We start from the raw sequence: 22,066 nt of genomic DNA on the forward strand, positions 1-22,066 counted from the left end.
AAGTTTGTGAGAGGGGATGCACCAGTACCTTGGAGTAAAACTCCAAGAGGAAAAGAATGGATAAAGGAGTGGAACAAAGTTGATTTTGTTCCTACTGAAAAAGTTTTTGCTGAGCACCTGGCTAAAGCTGATGAGATGCTACTAAATGATGACTTCAAAACACAGCTCAGAGTTACTGCATTGAGTACAAGGCACCTTCAAGGTCAACAGTCAATAACTCAAGCCAAGGTGAACAAAATTCAAGAAACTCTGATTCGGCAAGACAGGAATGTCAAATTGGAAAAGAACAGGTTTTTTAAACCAACCTTTGACCGCATTGGGTATATTGAGAAAGCTCGGGAGAAACAGCAAGCTCAAATTGCTGAAGTACTGAAGAATCAAGCTTCCCAACAAGTTCAACTAAATGAAATCCAATCTTCAGTGGAATTTACTTCTCTCTCTCCTATTACCTGATGATGCCAAAAAGGGGGAGAAAGTGATTAAGTCCAAATGCAAATCTGATTTAGCACTGAAGGGTAAGGATGATGGAAATGAAGACCAGGGAAACTCTGAAAGGGGTAGAGGTCATGGTCAAGGAAAAGGCTCTTCATTCAGTAAAGCAGGAACTTCTACACAGAAATCAAGTTCTGATACTGATAGAAGAATAAGTTATGATAAGCAAGTTTTGACTAAGCCTGATGTTCTGATACAGGGTGAAAGTCAAGAATCATAGAAGTTTATGCAGCCACTGAAGCTTAAGGGGAAGGAAACATTAGTCTATTATCAAGACCCCAAGTTACAAAAGCTGGATGAAGAAATTTCAAAAAGACTATTTCTCAAAGACAATCCAGGAATGGACTTTGAAAGTCTGAAGAAAGAAGAAGCCAGACTTAAAGCAGAAAATGTCATATCAAAGTCTAAAGTTCAAGTTATTGCAAAGAAACCACCTAAGCCTGAGGGCATTGTGATTAAAGAGAAGACAAACTCTGAGGCAATCATATCTAAATCTAAAGCCAAATCACAGGTGGAAGTTGATCCTAGATCCAAGGGCAAAGCTAAAGTTGATGAACCTGTAAATGTATATATGTCAATCATGGATCTGGAAGCAAAATCTGATGAAGATACTAGTCTGATTTTGAAGAAGAAGAATATTCAAACAACCTCTGACATAGCTCATGTTGTTCAAGATCAGGACTTAGTAAATTCTGATATTACAATGAAGCAAGCAACCTCTGACAGAGCTCAAGTTGGCTTGATATCAGAAGATAAAGAAAAGGAAATCTCTGACATTGCTCATGTTAAACCTTTAAAAATTCTACTACCTGGGTTTACTAAAGCTCAACAATCTACACAACTTTTGAAGACTACATCAAGTGGTTTTGAAGCAAGAGTTATTAGAGGAAAGGAAGCTAGAGACGAATCAGGATTGGGTAGTTCTAAAGAAAAGAGGGTAAATAATACTACCTCTAATCCAACTTCTTTGAGTGAACCAGGAATAGGAACAACTCCTGAAAGATTGAATCAACTGGAGTCTGTACAAATGGTTTACCACTCTGTACTGAAAGAAGATATCATGCTATATTTCATGACAGATGGGAGGGTATTCCAGATTAGAAAGAATGCTATTCATTTGAAGTACTTTGAAGAATTGCAACATGTGCTATTTCTACTTCAAGTGAAAAACAGATGAACAGATGGTGCTGCCAGTTACTTAAAATCTGATATTCAAAGGCAGAAGAAACTTTACTCTGTAAAGTCTGACAGACCATACTATCCTAAGTACAGAGCTCACAATGGTGATATAGTTGCAATGAAGCCTAATACCGCCAAAATTATCACTACATTTCTTGGTATTAAGGGACTTGAATTCAATCTAGAGTCTGATAAAGCCTATGTCATCAGACTAGATCAGGATATAAGGAAAGCAAAAATAAATGATCTCAGGGCTGCTATCTTTCAAACAGGTGAAGATACAGTTGAACTTAAAGTTGCAAAAAGGAGGATGAAGAATGAACTTGAATATGCTGAAAGAAGTCTGTTAAAGAACTATCTCAGAACAACTCCTGACATTAAAGAGATTACATACGGAAGCCAAGTCAAGAACTATAGCTGATAAATTCTGAAGGTTATACAGGTTAAAGCTGATATCAGACTTTAAGGATGGTAAAAGCTACAAGGACTGTGAGTTGTAGTTACTTAGTCAAATTCTCATATGCATTTGTATTTAATATTTTTGACATCATCAAATATCTATTGAACTTGTATATTATGCTAATTTACAAGTTGGGGGAGATTGTTAGATATATTTGTGATGTCATGTCTAATAATGATTTGTGTTTAGTTTTCAGATCTTAACTAACAGGACAAATCATGACTTAACTGGAAATCAGTACTTATACTGAAGTCAGAACTTAAGATATCAGAACTTAAGTTATCAGAACTTAAGATATCAGAAGATATTTATCAGGAGATAATATCAGGACTTAAGAAGAAATTCGGATGAGGAAGACGACTGATTGAAGAAAAGAAGATTAAGACAAATACAAGAAGAGATATGCATGAAGAAGAATTCTATGAAGAATAGAATACTTGGAAGAAAAGATAACTAGTTGATATATTTTAGGATGCAGACTTATGTTCGATATCAATTAGAAGTTTATCTTGTAACTGTGTGTCTATATAAACACAGCATAGGGTTTACACTATAAGTGTTATCATAATCGAGAATATTATTCATTGTAACCCTAGCTGCTCTCGTGATATTTGTTCATCACTGAGAGAGAACGGTTCCATTGTAATACTGTTTCATTAATAAGATTATTCTGTGTTTCATACTTGTGTTCTTAATTCGATTTGATTGTACTAGACACTGTATTCAACCCCCTTCTACAGTGTGTGTGACCTAACATCTTAATTGTTCAGATCATTTTTACTCAGCACTGTTCTCAACCTCGCGAGATGCAAGTTTGTTAAACCAGCAAAAAATAAATAAGCTAATCATAAATTAACAATTATAATATCTATAATGATTTAATAGCTAACCTTTATGCAACACAAAATTATAGGGAATAATGAAGGTAAAATATGAGCCAGGGAGTACAGGAATGATGGTGGTATGAATTCACCTAAATTATGGGCCAAGGAATACAATGAATGATAATGCTAAAGTGTGCATGAATTCACCTCAAACAGACCCAGTACTCTCATTTTAAAATATCTTAAAATTCCTTATTATTGGAACACATTTGCAAAAGTTAATTTTTATTTTTACTAGAATCTAATCATATTACTTGCACTATTAAAACTGATCTCATTCATTATTCTTTTATTTGAGTCACTTGTACTGTCTTCAATTAGTGCAGAGGATAATGTTCAATGTTCTGCAATTTATTAGGCCTCAAAATATAATCTTTGTCCATGACCTTAATCTTTGTAAATTTGAGGCCCTACACAACAAACCAGATGTGATATGTAACCTTGTTATGTCAATTTATAATATGTTGCAAATGTGAGAGGCATATTTATTGACAGCTCTGTGCTTATGCATAAAAACCTGATGCTACAACCTGAAATTAATCTGTTGCACAGAGGATAAAATGTGGGATTTACTGTTTTTGAAAGCACCTGCATTCTAAAACACATGCAGCTATCGACTTGAAAAAAAGGGTTGGCAACATTCATTCATCAAAAAAAGAACAAACATGTTTATAACAACCGCGCGAAGCGCGGTTTTTACACCTAGTTTGGAATGAACGAAAACATAAATACCGGAACCAAACGATGATACCCGACTAAGCTGAATCAAGCCATCTACATCAATATGAAAATAGTTCATTTATAAATACCTGATTTTGAAATTGAGATGAAAATAAAAAAAATATAACAAATGAATATTATTTAATAATGTAAATATAGGATATCGAACATGCACGAATTCCAAGAACTGGAATATATTAAATAAAATTTGTATAATTTTGTAGTAAATAAGTTAATGATTTCTAATTATATAACTATATGAAGTCGAGTAATCAAATAATATAATAGTTTGTAATAATATCTAATGCAAGAAATCGACCTGAAACTAATAGTGAATTAAATTATGTATTCAAGCAAAACTTTAATGTTTATATTTTAATGATATCGTGTTTTTTTTAAAAAGAGTACAAAATTAAATAGAAAAAAATAGAACTATAAAATTCGAAAATCGAATATTCCCAGCTATATCTCCAAAATTCTTAATCATTTCGTGAATATAATTTCCGAAAGGGGTCCTAATTTTACCCTTTTATGTTCAAAAATTACATTAAAGACAACCAAGGGCAAATTGAGCCCTTTATACAAATGACATTCTTATATAATTTAAACTAAAAATAAGTTCAAAAATTACATTAAAGGACAACCAAGGGCAAATTGAGCCATTTACACAAATGACATCCTTATATAATTTAAACTAAAAATAAGAAGAACTTATGTGCACACTAAGATTCGAACCCCCAACCCTGACCTAAATTGAGCCATTTACACAAATGACATCCTAAAAATAAGAAGAACTTGTGTGCACACCAAGATAACCCACCTTCTATTCTGAATGTACATATCACTACCATTATATCACTACCATTATGCTATATATCTCATTAAGTCCTAATTAAAAGTCTTATTACATAAAGCACATCATCTCTTTCTGTTATAATCTTTTTTTATTATTATTTTAACTTTTGAGTAAATAAAATATTATTTTATATTATTTTTGTAACTCCGTTTTCTTAGTTTCCTTAGTCTAACTTATAATTATATCTCCTTCTATATATTAAAAGAGGACGAGGGGCAACTTAAGCATTTTAATAGCAATAAAATTATAATTTTGTCCTTTTAATTTGAATTTTTTTTGGAAATGTCATTCCTCGCATAATTTTTGTTAAAAATAGGTATATTGTTGAATCTAAATCGAAACCCAAACTTTCTGCTCAAAAACTTCATATCACTACCATTGTGCTACATAACTTCTTAAATTTATTTAAAATTCTTATTAGATAAGACACATCCTCTCTTTTTATCAATTTTTTTTTTATTATTTTAATTTTTGAGTAAATAAATTGTTTGTTTATATTATTTATGTGCCTCCTTTTTATTTAGTTTTTGTAGAGGTATATATTTTTTATATATTTTATTAAATAATTTTTTGTGAAAAATAGTTTTTAAAAATTATAAAAATAATCAGTAAATGATCAATCTTTTTACGTTATAATATGATACATATTTTTAATTTATCATTCATTTACATTAAAAATCAATTTCAATATGATTTGATATAAAAAATATAAGATATTATCAATATTTTTATATATTAAGAATCAGTAGACTGTTTTTTATTTAAAAAATATACTAAAAATATAAAATTAGAGAATTTAAGCAATCAAACTACAACCAAGTAATTTAGTTTGGACCAAACTACAACCGAGTTTACCGAAAATTGACATAGTTTTTTTTATTAATGATTTACTTTAAGAGATATTAGCGTGTTAATGTTAATGTTCATGTGATATATCTTTTTTAGAACTTATGTTTTGGTTCAGCTTTAAAACGAACAGTCCGAGTCGGGATATATACAATTTATATCATAATAATTTGTTTTAGTTGGACATAATATTTTTTGATTTTAATTCATTTTTTTAAGAAGACTAATTCTTTGTCCATTTTCATCTTTTTACAACAACCATTTATCAAAATATCGTGGTATGAGAAATGGGTAATATATCCTTTTGTCTCATGATTTCCCCACGGAAGCAATACTGATCGATCGGTAAATTATATGCGATTACATTAGGATATTTATATAAAAGCAAATTCATTCGAGATAGTGATTACTGCCGAGTTGGTAACAAGAAAAAAAAATTGGTAGCAACTAACCCACGAACCATCGTCCATAGAAGTTCCACGTAAGCCGAGAAAGTAATGGAACACAAGCGAAGAAGGGGGGTAATATAGTAATTAGACCTCCCTCGCAGTTTAACAGAGTAGAAGAGTAGCAGGAGTAATAAACCCCCACAAGTGTCAAGTGCAGTGTCCACCTGTACTTGTTTTGCTCCACTCCACTAAGATATATATTAATATTACCTCATTTCTTTCCTCACCTTAAATAACATATACATACACACTTGTTGTTTGTGTATGTATATATCAGTGATATAAACGAGGCTTATCTTCTTCAGCTCTTCTCCTTTCACCACTTCATTTTCACCTTAATTATTTTATTATTTCAATTATAATTTCCCTCGCCGGAAAATATGGCTATCGGCGCCGTCGTTTCTCACCGGAACTTCGGCTCTTTTCTCTCTTCTGGTATTCTTTTTCTTCTCCTGCATTTCGTAATTATCTCCTTTTTTATTTTTATTAATGAATTTGTGTTGTTTTTAATTGTTTTGTTTTTACTGATGGATATATGTATACCTGAGAAATGTAACTGATTACTTACGAGTTGCTTGTTTACTCATAATTCATAGCCTATTCATTTTGTATATTTGTTTTCTTCAGCATTTATTTAAGTTATTCACTAATTTATTCAATACTTCTGCATCGGGATTGAGATTGTATGGTTTATTAGTAAACGAATTAAATAATATAGTCAAAACAACTCCAAAATTAAAAAAAATACTTGTACGGAGTCTCACACTTCTGATGCTAATGATGTTAGTACAACCTGAAATGTATCAAGTAACTTACACTACGGACATCCGATTTGCCTTTTTTTAATTCAACTTGTCTTTTATACGAGTTCCTAAATGAATGCGAGTCATGCATTATAAATTAATGAGTTAATTGCACTTTGTAACCCCTGCCTTTCATTTAAAATCAAAACAGTATACCTACTTTGCAAAATACAGTTTACAACCCTTAACTTTCAATATCAACTACAACATGCATCCCTTGCGGTTATAAATTTGAAATTGAGATGTTAATATTAATAACTAAAATTTCAAATTAATTAAAATATCTATTTTAATACATTTTTTACATGAAAAAAATTATAGTTATTTTCTATTAGTAATACTCTAAATTAATCATAATGCTAAATACTTAAAATATATTTATTAAGCAAAATATATGTTTATATATATAATCATAAAGTTTCTAAATATATCTATATTTTAAAATTTTAAAAATTATACTGAGTAATAAAATAATTGACATTAATATTATTTTTTATAATTTGAACTAAATTTTAGTTTAATTTAAAAAAATTAAAAATTATTATTTAAATATTTTGCTGAATTTCAATTTTACCCTCCACAATATAAATATTTTTAACAAAATGGTTAAAAGGATGCCTATTGTATTTGATGTCTAAAGTTAGGGGTTGCAAACTGTATTTTTGAAAGTAAGTATATAGTTTTGTTATTCAATGAAAGGTAGGGGTTGCAAAATGCAATTAACTCTAAATTAATCCAGGTGTAATTTCTGGCTACATTGTCTGCCTTGTGCTTATTTTCCTTGATAAATGATGTAACATACTCAAGTTGAATGTTTAGTCGAAAATAGCATTTGATGCCTTCTCCGTAAATATTTTCTGCTAATCACTTGCGTTGATATTATGATGGTAGAAATTTTGAGGTTTTTAAAGTATTGAAATATTTAGATATCACTCATTTTGGGTAATTCTTATGAGCTGTGTCATGCATCCTGATAGTATGGTTGTTTGAACTGAAAATTCAGGGAAAGTATATCAAGAACCTTTATTCCCTGGATACCAAAGGTACTCGTGTCGGAATTCTTTTGGTTCTTCAAACAGTGAGACGCTTAGAGCAAGGGTGACATTTCAAGATGAATCGGGTCGTCCTAATGTATTACACCAACAATTTGCTAATAAGTTTCTGAACGTCAAGCATAGTCAGAGGACCAGAGCTATTTGTGAATGCTACCTTTTATCAAGAAAGCTGGGGAAACTTGGGATAGTTGACAACCAATTCCAGCAATCAAAGCATGCTACAGTAATTAGAACCCGAGCTGGTTATAAGTCTGAGGACTATGACATAACCGGAGAAGGCTTAGAATCACTTGTGTCATCGGAAGGGGCAAGCGAAGCTATTTTAGTGGAACCTGTGCAGCAAACTAAGCCATGGTGGGAGTTGCCAAAACGCTGGGTGATAGTACTGCTTTGCTTTACAGCATTCTTGTTATGCAACATGGACCGTGTAAGTAAAAATTTTCTCCAAAATCTTCTTAGTCATATTTCATATTTGTATAAATAACTCCTAATCTTGGTGAGCCACTTTTTCCACAAGCAACTGCGGATAGTTTAACACGATCCTCACACAATTGTGGGACCCGCCACAGTTTTGTGAAAAGTGTGTTGCGTACGGGACTGGAGAAGTTCTGAAAGCATTAGTGAATTTGCTGGTCACTGCATTTATTATAATGCATGAAATATATTTGTTTCTGGTGTCCCGCAACTGCAAGTGGAGCATAACGCTTTCAGAAGCAAGGGTGTGCTGATTCACCCTCTAATAAAACTCAATGTTTTAGTCTTTACATGGATTCATTACCAGTTACAACTCTATACTGAGTGATGTAAAAAGTATTTTGCAGAATTCTTACCATGTATAGACAGGGCCCTTGGTTGTATATCCTATATACAGTATAATTACTTCAAGTGCTTGAGTTCAGCTCTCACTCTATATATTTTTTAATCACTAGAGTTCATAAGCAGCAGATAAATGATGTTAATGTAATCTTCTATAGTTCTGTATTACAAATTCGTCACCTGTTGTGAATTATATGTGAAATTAATTTTGGTGAAATCCAGGAAATTAAAATTTCATATTTTGATATATTCTTCTAAATATATATAGATAGAGTTTCTCTAACACACTAATTTAACAGCTCTACTGAATTTGAATTTTTCAGGTGAACATGAGCATTGCTATACTTCCCATGTCAAAGGAATTTAATTGGAACAGCGCCACTGTCGGTTTGATTCAGTCCTCATTCTTCTGGGGATATCTGCTCACTCAGGTTTTTACTCAAACTTCAAAGGAATGACATGCTGGCAAAGCTTAAGGTTATGTTTAACGAGGATTAGAATTTGGGGACCTGTGTTTTATCACATTTTAGTTCAATTGAGTAAGTGTTTTAAAAAAAGAAACTTGCCCTCTCCGTGGACGTGGTGTTATTAAGTAATTGTGAAATAAACTAAAAAGTGATAAAATTTGCCAGCAGGATAGCATAAGAAACATGGTTTTGTATAAAATTAGAGCAAATATTCAGATGTCCACGATCAAATATTTGGGACATATGTACGCTCCTGACTCCTGTCAAGCATGATGTACAGTTTTTAAATTTCAAGTTATTTTCCCAAACCTCACAAGTAGTACCAAAATTATTAAAATGATGAATTATAATCATAGTCTGGCAACAGTTAGCTCTTTTTGATTGATTATCTATGGTGGGTTGTTACCTTCATTAGACCGAACCCCAGAAATGCTGCAGTCTGTTTAACTCTTTTCTTGCTAAGCTACATTCCGATGATTATGCCAGTTCTCCTTATTTCTTATGGTAAAAGATAACTGCTTATTGGCTTCCGTTACTTGTATAGTATGTTTATTTCAGTTTTTCTTGTACAGATCTCTTACAGAACTTCTATTTTTATGCAAACTAGATTGCTGGAGGTATATGGGCGGATAAAGTTGGGGGCAAACTGGTATTAGGTTTTGGAGTTGTCTGGTGGTCAATTGCAACAATTTTGACACCTATTGCTGCAAAAATTGGGCTTCCTTTCTTGCTTGTCATGCGTGCCTTTATGGGGATTGGTGAGGTTGGCCTCTTGTTATACTTCAACCTGATATTTACATCTGTTCACGGTTCATCTGCCTAATTGATTATTATTTTTACATGGTTTCAAGTGGCTGTAACAATAAGTAATAACTAAAGTATGTTGTCTGAGTATTGCTGAATTATACAGGTCTATGCCAGAAAAAAATTGACATTTAGTATGCCAGTTTTGAAGGAAGATCTCCAATCTCTTTGATTTCAGAAAATGTGTGGCCCTGAATTATAGACATCATATTTGGATGCATGGTTGTCTCCTAGTTGTCTTCTTGAACATGTTGGGCTTTCCATGGATTTTCCAGTATGTTTCTCTTGTGTGCCAACAGTTTGTTAAGGATCACACAACAGTTTCATCTTCGTTTTCCTCCAGCCCTGGTTCCTCTAAATACAAGCGCATAACCTTTGGCTTCTATATTTGTGTTACGCTAATCATCAGCTTTCACCTCATCTCCCCTCTTCTTTAGAGTACACCTCTTTGAGATGAGGTAGTGCTTTCTTCCCCAGATCTGTCCTTTGACTTTATCCAAATCCGAAAATTCTCTTTAAGATGAGGCAGCGGCTTAGATTATATCCAGGTTTACTCTCTTAGGCAACCACTTCTGTTAGCTAGACTTTAACATCAGACGTTAATTACACATATTAAATCCTGCAGTTGGCTCCTTAATCTCTTCCTTCCCCTACCCCAAGCTTTTTTCAATGCAATTCCCGATACTTGGTGCAGTGACGTCTTCATGTCTTGCCACATTCTAAAATAATGATCTTTTTCTTTACAGGGTGTTGCTATGCCTGCCATGAATAATTTACTTTCAAAATGGATCCCTGTTTCTGAGAGAAGCAGATCACTTGCACTTGTCTACAGTGGCATGTATCTTGGTTCTGTGACGGGATTGGCTGTCTCTCCTGCTTTAATCCACAAGTTTGGATGGCCTTCTGTATTCTACTCTTTTGGTTCTCTTGGGAGCATCTGGTTTGCATTGTGGCTTAGCAAAGTAAGTGTTTTTCAATAATTCTGATAAGGACAAACTTTTCTACATTACCAAATTATATGTGTGTGTATAGATATTACTCCCTTCTCATGAACGAACAATGGAACTCTTATTGACACAAATTAATAAACTCGCTCTCTTTGAATTCAGAAGTTATATGTAATTAAGTATAGTCATCAATTATGAAGAATGCAAGTTGCACTTAAAATCTACTACTTGTTGCTTCTTCCAGGCCCATAGCTCACCCAAAGAAGATCCAGAACTTAGTGCAGAAGAAAAGAAGGTTATTTTGGCAGGCAGCGTCTCAAAGGAACCTGTCTCTGTCATTCCATGGAAATTAATTTTATCAAAGGCACCTGTCTGGGCTCTCATTATATCTCACTTTTGTCATAATTGGGGAACTTTTATTCTTTTAACATGGATGCCGACGTACTATAACCAGGTATTCGAACTAAAACACATAAGTTGGTTGAGGTGTATAGTTGCTTTATTGGTTAATGCAGGAGCAAGGGAGGATAAACAAATATTGGTGCTCCCAGTATATTATTTATCTTTTGCTACTTTGTATACGCCATGTAGCAAATCCAAATAGACTATTGTGTGTTTGTAGCTGATATTAGCTTTTTATTTAAGTCTACAGAGCATATATGTAGCAGATGAGAAACATGTAGGCCCAATTAAATGGCACCAGTACTGATCAAGTATTGATATATTAGTATATTACTAATCTATAAGGTAAACTCATGTATTCTTATGTAATTATGGTTATTTTCTCAGGTCTTGAAGTTTAACTTGACTGAATCCGGGCTACTTTGTGTACTTCCATGGTTAACTATGGCCATATTTGCAAATATAGGAGGTTGGATTGCAGACACACTTGTAAGTAGAGGTCTCTCGATTACAGCTGTTCGCAAGGTAAGAATGATTCTGGCTTGTCAATGTGTATAAATGAATATGTGATTTTTTAATGCTGATGATTAAATTGAAAATGTTTTTAAAGATGAGAATTTAATGTACTATGGTATGGGTTCTGCTTAATCTGCAGATAATGCAATCAATTGGATTTTTGGGCCCTGCCTTCTTTCTCACACAGTTAAGCCGTGTCAGGACTCCGGCTTTAGCGGTACTGTGCATGTCATGCAGTCAGGTATGAACTACTTGAGTTCCTTTAATTGGAGCTTCATTTAACTGCAGGATTTGTTGTTTGAACATATAAAGATGAACGTGCAGTATGTACCAACTGACATGGTATAATTCATTTTGATAAGAGCTTTACTGAACATGATTTTCAGTTGCATGAAATTTGCTGACCCAAAATTTACTTTTTAAATTTTTTTATTCTAATCGCAGAATGTATTCCGGTTATTAATAGTCCTTGTTTTCCTCTGCCTATACTTCTGCTTCAGTATATATGGTCATACCTATTTGATAATTACTTGAGGATGAGGAAGTTAGTTAAATCTAGCATCAGTGATTCTGATAATTTTTTTGTAGCAAGCAGGATAATTCAACCTATCTCTGTTTTTTCTACTGTTTCAAATTAAAATCTAGGTAACATTTGAGCATTTAGATAAATAATAGAGAAAGATCATGCCGAAGCAAGTGCCCTATTAATAGTAAAATGTGGAGCTTTGGACAATATCTTGGTTTTCAGTTGGTCTACTTCATTAGCTGAGTGTATCGGTTGGAAAAAAGTCTTCTGTTTGGAGAGACAATTACTATTGAACATAAAATCGATATTAAATTAAGTAGGGAGTTTCTGACAGATGGAAGATGCAACTAAATACAAAATAAGTTGTTTTTTTTATCTTAATAGGGATTGGATGCCTTCTCCCAGTCCGGACTCTACTCCAATCACCAAGACATTGGACCGCGTTATTCTGTGAGTACATACCAAGCTTCATCAAATTTATATAATAGTGAACATATGATAGGCAATATATTCAAAATATATTATTTGATATTTCAGCTTAAGACAAGGTTTCCTTTGTTGTATTTGTCCATTATCTTCTCAATACTCACAATGTTCCAAAGAAAGATTTCTAAAAAAGATTCCTATGACAGGGAGTGTTGTTGGGACTATCAAACACTGCAGGTGTGCTTGCAGGGGTGTTTGGTACTGCTGCAACTGGATACATACTCCAGAAAGGTAGACTTAAGATTCTTGTTAAATATTTTTTACTAATATTTTTGGGATTTAGATGTTCTATCTCGACTGTTTTTTCAGGTTCCTGGGATGACGTGTTTAAGGTGTCTGTAATATTGTACATTATTGGAACATTAGTGTGGAACCTGTTTTCAACCGGAGAGAAAATCCTAGACTAATATATGGGAGTGAAAGAGATGCAGCCTATAGATCAAGTGGTGATAGGTGAGATGTAAAGTTCAGATATAGTAACCAATTTCCAAATGGCAAAGATTAATTTGCAGCAAACAAGAGAAAGAGGCCACCATTTTCATAGTTCTCTCTTCCAGTATCAGACAACCAAGTTGCTTCTCCGAAACAGTTGAGGGATTGGCTTATGAAAATTTAGTCTTGGCCTGTCAGTTTGTTGTAACTATCAGTTTCTGGTTAGTTTAGAATCATAATCTCATATGCAGCTCATACAGTGCTCTCATATACACAAAATTGTCAAAGGTCCTTGAGTGTCTGGATGCTTCTTGATTCTTGTTTTCATCGCATTAGAGAGTCATCCATATATATACAAGAGTTTTTGCAAACTTCATATCCTGTTCCTTAGGTTTTATGCTACTTGATTTTGGAGTCTGCTGGTATATGTTTTATGTTCACCTCAACCCCAGTGCCTACGAGTAGTTAATATTAAAATGATAGCAATCACTCTCATCTTTTTGTTGTCTTTGAGGTGAAGTTGATTTATATATAAGAAAGGAAAAATCAGGAAATAACGTTACGTCATGTGCACTGTATTCCTCCTGTATTCCTCCTGTATTCCTCCTACTCAGCACCAGTGCTGAGTAATAGTGCTAGCATATGACATACGTTGGTAATAGCAGTGGACATTTCCTGATTTCATAAACACCCTGTCACGTGCGAGAACTTCAGGATATAACGTCATTTCTTGTTATAACATTAGATTATACAAGTATATATACATTATTAGATTATACAAGTATATTATATATACGTCATTTCTTGTTTAGATAATTTTACCTATAAATCCGATTTTTTTGCTTAAATAAACTAAAAATAATAATCTTTAGATATACTTATCTTAATTTGTGAAATTTAAATTTAAAAAATATTTTAAAAAACATATATTTTAAAACTAAAGTTAATAAAAAAAAATACATCATTCCTAATATTCAAACTTATTAAATTCACGGACAAGTTGCAGCCAAACAGGCCAATTGATTTGAAGGAGCTTCTCCCTCTTGACCAATTATTTGAATAGCCTAGTACAATCCTCCGAAGTGCAAGGTGTTTAGACTTCCACCTGTAGCTAAAACAGGGTTTCAACTCCTAGATGTTAATGTGCCACCTCAATAATACTAGGTCACCCACTAGTCCACCACCCGTCCAGAAAACTGGAGATCAAGCTAATGTTATAAATGAGATATGCACACGAGACAAATTAGCCACATTTCAAACAGCTCCAAAAAAGAAGCTAAAAACTAATCTACAGAAATTAGTTTCACATAACTCCAGTACCGTTTCTCATCATTCATTTACAATGCAGACTGCTGTATAGCATTGATACGAGCTTCCGTCCATATAGCGCTGGCATGGACAACTACTATAAAGCATATGAAAATCCAAAACTAAAGTAATTGTTGAGTAACAAGCAAATATTAACAAGTAACTTTGTTATGTCATCACAGGACTAGGATGTCAGACATACTCCACAAATCCTGGAAAACCACAACCTAAACATTTCACCTCCTCAACTGTCTTTCCTCAACTGTCTCGGTTCTTTAAATTTTGTCATCACCTTAAAGCTGGGATGAGGTTCTGCCTCTGACACCTGAATCACTCGGCTGGTCACCAACTAATATACTCTTTAATCCGGTGATGGGCCCCACCATTTTCTTCATCTTCTGCATCATTGAAAAACAAACAGTTACATTACTAACTAGTGAATTTAGTGCTAGTAAAACTAAAATGACAACTAAGCTAAGGTAAGATAATAAATTAAAAATGGTTGTGAATCAGGTATTCCATTCCACTTTGATTAACTTGCCAATTGACGCAGCACAGTTTAGAGCTGTCACTGATGCGTCTAGATTCTAGACATTATATCCTTCATAGTTTAAGCTCAGAAAACTTGTTCACGTTAAACATATCAATATTAGAGAGAGAGAGAGAGAGAGAGAGAGAGAGAGAGAGAGAGAGAGATAGCAGAATAAGAAGACAGCTAGCGAGAAAATACATACAGCTACTTATTTTCTGTAGGTCGCAGATCTTATTGTAATGCTTTGATTGCTTCAAAGTTGGATTTCTTACAAGATTTCTGCGACAGAACCCTAAGGCCTAGAACTTATTTTAAAATGTGTAATCTAATCTTTCAAAAACAAATGTGTCATCACATTTTAACTAAAATATCTCTAGCACCCTAACATTTCATCAGTTGTCTCTCCAGCAACCCAATGCTAAGTATACGGATTTTGTGTTTAATCATCTATACATCTCGTCAATATCCATTTACATGTGTGTTCTAAGTGACAGCAAGAGAAGGACCATAATTGTTATAACTTCACACATCTGAGTAAGTTGCTCAAGGTAGACACACAATTAAATATTAAAATAGTACAGATATTCTAGACCTTCTATTCTATATATAAATAAGAAGAGTGGAGTTTGTAAAACATTAGTGCTGAACGACTGTTGACTGCTCTAATGCATTGTAACTGAATACCCAGGGCCAGGGGTCAGTCTAATTTGCTGACATGTACCACGGCAAGTTTCAAGATAATAAAATTAACTAAATTTTACATAATCAACACTTGAGAAGAGATAAATACAATAAAAAAACTCAATTGTGTAATTGTCATATATAAAAAAAGGATGACTTTCCTTCAAACATTTAATCTTTAAAAAGAAAGTTATAGAACTGCTAAACTTCACACAGTAAAGACAATCTACCATATGATCTAGACTGCATTCCTAGAAAGTACTACTGTTCTCAGTCCGTCCCAAATAATAATCTGTGGACATAATCATATTTACATAAATAGACATGCAACAAGAAATTTCTTGTGAACATCAGTTTAAGCTTATATTATAGAAACTCTAGTCAGGAAGTAGGCAAAGATCTAACTTTCTTTAGCATTATACGATCTCGGGTTTCCAAAGAAAAATATTACATGTGTAATGATATAAGGGCGGACGTCAGATTTATGTCTTGTGGGGGATTCTAAGAAAAAAGCGTAAAAAATAGAACATATATAGGAAAAAAATATATAAATTTAAGCATGATGCAATGCAAACCTAGGTCAACCATCTGCTTGAAGTTTTGTCTAGCTGGGGTAGGATATAACATGCAAGTAACTTGAAATAAGTTTATTATTACTACATTTTTTACATCTCTGCAGAGGCCGCGCCTTAGGAAACTATGTATCTAAGTGAAATAGTCTTCCAACATTATAGAAGCTTTTAGTAAAAAGAATCATATCACTTTGCTACTATATGATAAACAGGTTCAATCAAACAATTCAGTTCTTAAACATGCAAGTAAAGTATGATTCTAAATATGCAGGAGGCTTCCTGCTTGTGCAAATAATAGCATATACCAGTGCACATTAAAGATCCTAAAAGTGAACGTTGATTGATCTCACAATTCTCTCATGTGTACAGAAAGGAAAATGGATACCTAGAGTCCTAGACGTTTACAGAAGGGGAAATTAGATACTTATTTTCTTCACTACTAATCAGAATAAGAAAACTAATGCAACTAATATAAAATGACAAAATATAAAATAGAAAAAAAAATATCCAAATAGCACCAGATTGTCCAGTGATTAGAATTTAATCATTTCTATCTTTTAATATAGCAATAAAACCAAGCCCGTACCTCATCACCAGACTGCCACTTGCTTTGCTGCCATTTGTGACCGATCATTACAACTCCCATGACAGCTGCCGCAAAGAGAATAGACCATACAGTGTTTGCCTCTTTTGCTTGAGCATATAAGGAAGCGGCTCTCTTCTTCCACCAATCTACGAGAGGCAGATCAGAACCATCATCTTTATCCTCATGGACCTCATCTATATACTTTGGTGATTGAGAAACATTTGATTCTAATCCTTCTTCAGATGGATCAATTGGTTCAGAAAAAATCATTTTATTCTCATCCGGGGCAAATCCGCCAATGGTTTCTTCACCGTGGAAAGAACTAAATTTAGCGGTGTTGTATATGCTCTGTTCTTCATCCACCAAAGTTAATCCATGAAGTGACATGCCTTCATTTAATTCTTTACCACCCATAGTTAAACTTCCACCCTTCTCGTCAGCAAACTGCATCACAGGAAATTCATCAGACATACGCAAAGCATGGATATCCCAATTTTCTCCATCTTTAGTATTTGATATGCCCCCTACATCTGCAATGAAATCAGAGGCATCTTTATCAACCTGCTTAGCCAGCTCACTAGTATCCCCTTTGTCCTCTTCAAGAGTATCCTCTTTATCGAGTCCGTGGTTATCATCATTCAATTTAACTTGCACCGGACCAGGAGATGCAGCATATGCTGATGCAGTGAGAGATACAACTTCCCATTCATTCCCTTGTGCAGGAACTGCTCGTCCTTCGTTATCAGCCATCACTGAAGTCTAAAGGTTCTGGAAGTTGCCTGTTCCACAAATGTAAAGAAAATTAACAAAACTCCTTATGACCACAGCATGAACAGAAACTGAAAATACAAGTAATCTTTAAAAAATCCTCTCGCAACACAAACACTCCATATAAAAGCTCACAATTATGATCAACGAGAATTTCATGTTAACCTAATGCAAAGTTTCTCAAGCATGTCGGGCCTGATATATATAGTTGGCACCAAACTTTCCTCAAGTCATTAACAACGTGCAAATATAAACCCAAAATTGTTAAACTGATTACGACTACAGTACTATGAGAATGCAATAATATTTAATAAGATAGGTCTTACAAATTTCCGATAAAAATTAAGTTTGAACCTTACGTTAATCACATATTGGTAAAGGCTTAGCAAATTACAAAACTACAAACTCAAAACATTTGCAGATTGTTAAAGAGTGAAGGTGAAGTAAACACACAATAACAGTAAGAGCGAGCAGGTCAATTCGTATATCTAACACTTAAGAACAATACATGGTAAAACTAAATGCATATGTTCAACTAAACTCAAATATGTTTCATTCAATTTCCAGAAAAAATGAAGTCTGCACAAACGCTACTATTTTCGGGCCAGGAAAAAACGGCTGCCATGCTCTTGGTGAAAAAAATTACGTTGAACATTATTAGAAGCATTCAAATTCTGACAGATGTAATAACAGTTGGTTAATTTGTAAAATTATTCAAAACTCCAGCTGGAGCCACAAAAGTCAGTTCCCAATGTTTCAAGACGCATTGACAATTATCATTGTGTAATGATCGTGAATGAATATAGAAAGTAGAAACTCATCTCTGGGACATGATTAACCTTGAGCACAGCAGTGTAACTTGATGCATATAATGTTTTTATAATTTATCCAAAGTGCAAAAAGTTAAAACAAAATAATTAAAAACTTAAAAGAAGTCAATTGGTTTATTTCATTACTGATCCAAGATGACAACGAATTAAGTTAAGCTTATCATCCTAAACCAGATTATATCACCGTGATTGAAACAAATTAGCTTCAACTTTTATTGTTTCTTAAAGTACTTACACTGACAACTATTCCAGGCCATCATAAATACATAAAAAACATTCTTCAAATTATTCAACACTAGTTTTTTATATCACATAACCACATAAGTTAGAAACAAACTAGTATTATCTTCCAATGTTTCAATACAGCTTTTACATTTCCGTCTTCACCTCTACCCGTCATAAATTTTATTATATTAAAATATTCGACAGATTACTCAAAACTAGTTTATACTTTATATCAAGGAAATTCAGAAAACCAGCTTCAGCTTTCATTCTTTCACACGGTTCTTTCATTGACAACTTCGTCTCGAATCCTTCAATTATATAGACAGACAAACTATACTCCAAATAATCCAAAACATATATGATATCCATAAAATTTTTAATTATTCAATTAGAATTTACAACTCCAACAATACCGAAACTTCAGATATCCATAAAATCAGAAAAATACATGATTCATATAAATCCTATCAACTAATCAACCAATCGCAATAAACAGACGGAAACAATCATACAAATGAACAAAAATATCATCAAAAACGCCAGTTCAATTCAACAAAATCAATTTTCACAATCGATCATCAACAAAACTACTCAAAACTGAATAAAATCACAGTAGCAACATACGAAACCAGAATTCAACTAAAAGTAATGACTCTAATCGCACAGAACCTTCATAAATTCACACAAATAACAATCACTTGAAGTAATCACCACAAAAATTCAACAAACATACAAAATCAATCATATACACCGATACAAAACCAAAATATCATAAAAACACACGATCAATCCAGTAAAACTAACAAAAACACGATAAAAACCAGAATTATAACGATCGGATCAAAAAATCGATGAAAACACAACAATTAATATGAAAATCCGTAGAATTGAAATATACGTATATAATAGTTACAGAGAGAGATGTAGAGGATGGAGAATAATAGAAACTGCCTCGGGAAGTGTAGAGAAGAAAGAGGAGAGAGAGTTGTATATATAGTAGGAGTGTTTGTTGTACTAGTAGTTATGGTTTTGGATAAAGGAGACCGGGAATACAGGTTACGTTTCGCGGGCTGCCTGCTTTTTTTGACCTGCTATTCAAGGTTGCCTTTCGTGTTTGCCGGTCATTCATCTTATGGATTGTGCATTAAGTTTCGTGTAACTCTCGATTCCTGTACTCTCGTTTTATTCCGGTTTTAATTAAACGGTTTTAGAGAGTTGTACATATAGTAGGAGTTTTTAAGGGGTTGCACCACTGACGGGCAATCAGTTTCACCACAATATCCTTTTGATTATTCTTCACCCAACTAAAGTCTTCACATATATGATTTCACATATATGGTGGCAAAAAAAAAAAAAAAGTCTTCACATATATGATTTCGTGTTTCCTTGAGCATAACCGGACATGACGTCTACCACCTCACCTTTATGATTATATAACATAAATTGCATGATTGCATCGGTGTCTATCTTAATCTTATCAATACTTAGGAAGTTTCTAGTGCTCTTCTCTGAGTTCATGCCCCCAACAAAATTATCCAAATGTTAATCTTTCACACTTTGTCATTGATTAAAGATTATTTTTTCTGACTCTACCAATACTAACACTCTCATGTTGTTTTGTTTCCATACTAATTTATTCCGACATTTCCCCAACGATTAGCAAATCCTTTTCTCAGAATCATCACATTGTGCAAAGCCCAAATTTAACCGTTTTTTTTAAATTATTTTATCTTCCAGAATTCATCACTATACTTACTTTTTTCCAGCGACCACTAGCAAAAGAGCGTGTCACAATTGTATATAAGGTGGTCTCAGTCATATGACAAATGCTATATATATTTATCTTTTTTTATTCTTAACTGATCTTTTATTTGTAGACGACCGGTTATTGCTCTCCATAACAAGTTTTGACTTTAGTAGAATTTTCAAATTTCAAAATTGCTTCCAAAAGCCAGAATTATCACTGATATGATTGGTTTGCTTATTTTCCTGAATTAAGGCATACGCACTTTTCACTGAATAATCCCTCACTCTTTCCTTCTTTCAGTACCATTTATCTTGCTAAGCAATATGCAAAATGATGGACTGAATCAAGTTTGCATCCCTTTCTTCAGAAATATCCGTAATCAGATCCCACTGATTTTCATCTATTACCTTCTTTCCCAATAATGCTTTACTATCAGTGTGAATACAAGGATCACACCCATTAGGTAACCATGGATCTTTATGACACTTACACTTTCTCCATCACCATTCCGATAAGCTAAGCCTTGCTTTAAACGGGTATGTACCTCAACAATATTTCGCCACATATAACTCGAATTACCTTTAACTTTTGCATTCGTAAAAGAACAGTCGGGATAGTCTCTTGACTTTCATATTCTGCTCACCAACCTATCTGGATGAACGACAGTCTCCAACATACATGTTTTCGGTTTATTGGCGCTAAATACTCAGGTAATGCATTAATCACAATAGCGTATTTACTATATGTTAATGTTAATATATCCATATATGTACTCATCTCTCTCCTCAACTTTATTTATTTCCTCTTTTTTCGTTAGAGATTCCCCTAACCACCTTTCTCCAAGGGTTTAATACTCTTTTCTATTTCTTTTCTATATTTACACCTATAATTGGTAACACCTCGTTACGAAACATTTAATTAACTGAGTTAATTCATATCTCAATTAACATCAATACTTTTTCATCATCTTCATTTTTTTCTTTTTTTACCCTTCTCTTGTACTCATAGATTTGTTGGCTAATTTGAAAACTCAGATGGAAAATCTACACAAATTTATTAATATAGAGACTGATGTATCTTATGTATATGGTTACCCACTCCTGAAGTAAGAACTTTATATTTCACGTATACGGTATACGTTATTACCTCTAATGTATCGGAGTTTTTCGGGATCATGTGTAGCGTATGAATGCACTAGATTGTTGATGTTCGCATATGATAGTTGATTCGAGATCTATATTGCGTGACATAAAGATACTCTAATTGGTATAATATATTTAGTTAATACGACACTTGGTTTGGCACCTCCAATGACCTCTCTTCAAGAGGTTCCTCATCTCTTCTATTTGTTGTCCATTTTTTCACTTATACTTGGTAACACACGGTTATGAGTCATTTAATGAACTGAGTTAATTCATTTATCAATTAACACCATTTATTTTCCATTAGCTTCAGTTGTTTTTCTTTTTTACCATGCTCTTGTATTCATAGATTTTTGAATAATTTGAAAACTCAAATGGTAAATATGCACAAATTTAATAAAATGTGTTGTGCAAGACATACCTTTAAATAACAAGACTAAGTCAGTTTGACAATCCCAAATTTAATTGACTTATAATTTTATGTATTCTATAATGATGTTCTTGAGTTTGTAAAACTGTTAAGTAGACTAGACTG

At 33.3% G+C, this 22,066-nt stretch overlaps 2 protein-coding genes across 5 annotated transcripts; one reads left to right on the forward strand and one right to left on the reverse strand.

Moving 5' to 3' along the window:
* Positions 1–6,032: 6,032 nt before the first annotated feature.
* LOC141701748 (ascorbate transporter, chloroplastic-like) lies at positions 6,033–13,516 on the forward strand. Its single transcript, XM_074505391.1, has 11 exons — positions 6,033–6,321; positions 7,693–8,171; positions 8,884–8,991; positions 9,635–9,790; positions 10,578–10,793; positions 11,023–11,232; positions 11,568–11,705; positions 11,836–11,937; positions 12,607–12,672; positions 12,855–12,939; positions 13,018–13,516. Exons 1-11 carry the CDS (start codon positions 6,267–6,269, stop codon positions 13,113–13,115), a joined length of 1,713 nt encoding a protein of 570 aa, XP_074361492.1. The 5' UTR covers positions 6,033–6,266; the 3' UTR covers positions 13,116–13,516.
* Positions 13,517–14,368: 852 nt separating this feature from the next.
* On the reverse strand, positions 14,369–19,691 carry LOC141701752 (ATG8-interacting protein 2-like). Of its 4 annotated transcripts, none has more exons than XM_074505397.1 (4): positions 19,541–19,689; positions 17,381–17,598; positions 16,820–17,263; positions 14,369–14,846 (listed from the first exon to the last, which is right to left on the reverse strand). In XM_074505397.1, the coding sequence occupies exons 2-4, from the start codon at positions 17,567–17,569 to the stop codon at positions 14,742–14,744; spliced, it is 738 nt and encodes a 245-aa protein (XP_074361498.1). In that variant the 5' UTR covers positions 17,570–17,598; positions 19,541–19,689; the 3' UTR covers positions 14,369–14,741. The 4 variants fall into 4 exon arrangements, with proteins under 4 accessions (XP_074361498.1, XP_074361497.1, XP_074361495.1 ...); XM_074505396.1 differs by having other exon boundaries at positions 17,348–17,598; XM_074505394.1 differs by having other exon boundaries at positions 16,820–17,598; positions 19,556–19,691.
* Positions 19,692–22,066: the final 2,375 nt, after the last annotated feature.

The sequence above is a fragment of the Apium graveolens genome, unplaced genomic scaffold, assembly GCF_009905375.1.
Source record: "Apium graveolens cultivar Ventura unplaced genomic scaffold, ASM990537v1 ctg4341, whole genome shotgun sequence".
NCBI classification, from domain to species: Eukaryota; Viridiplantae; Streptophyta; class Magnoliopsida; order Apiales; family Apiaceae; genus Apium; species Apium graveolens.

Coding starts and splice junctions, on each gene's coding strand:
- LOC141701752 (XM_074505394.1), bottom strand. CDS start 17,569: ATGGCTGATAACGAAGGACGAGCAGTTCCTGCACAAGGGAATGAATGG. Junction 14,847..16,819: donor AGTGGCAGTCTGGTGATGAG/GTACGGGCTTGG, acceptor TCAATGATGCAG/AAGATGAAGAAAATGGTGGG.
- LOC141701748 (XM_074505391.1), top strand. CDS start 6,267: ATGGCTATCGGCGCCGTCGTTTCTCACCGGAACTTCGGCTCTTTTCTC. Junction 9,791..10,577: donor CCTTTATGGGGATTGGTGAG/GTTGGCCTCTTG, acceptor TTTTCTTTACAG/GGTGTTGCTATGCCTGCCAT. Junction 11,706..11,835: donor CGATTACAGCTGTTCGCAAG/GTAAGAATGATT, acceptor CTTAATCTGCAG/ATAATGCAATCAATTGGATT.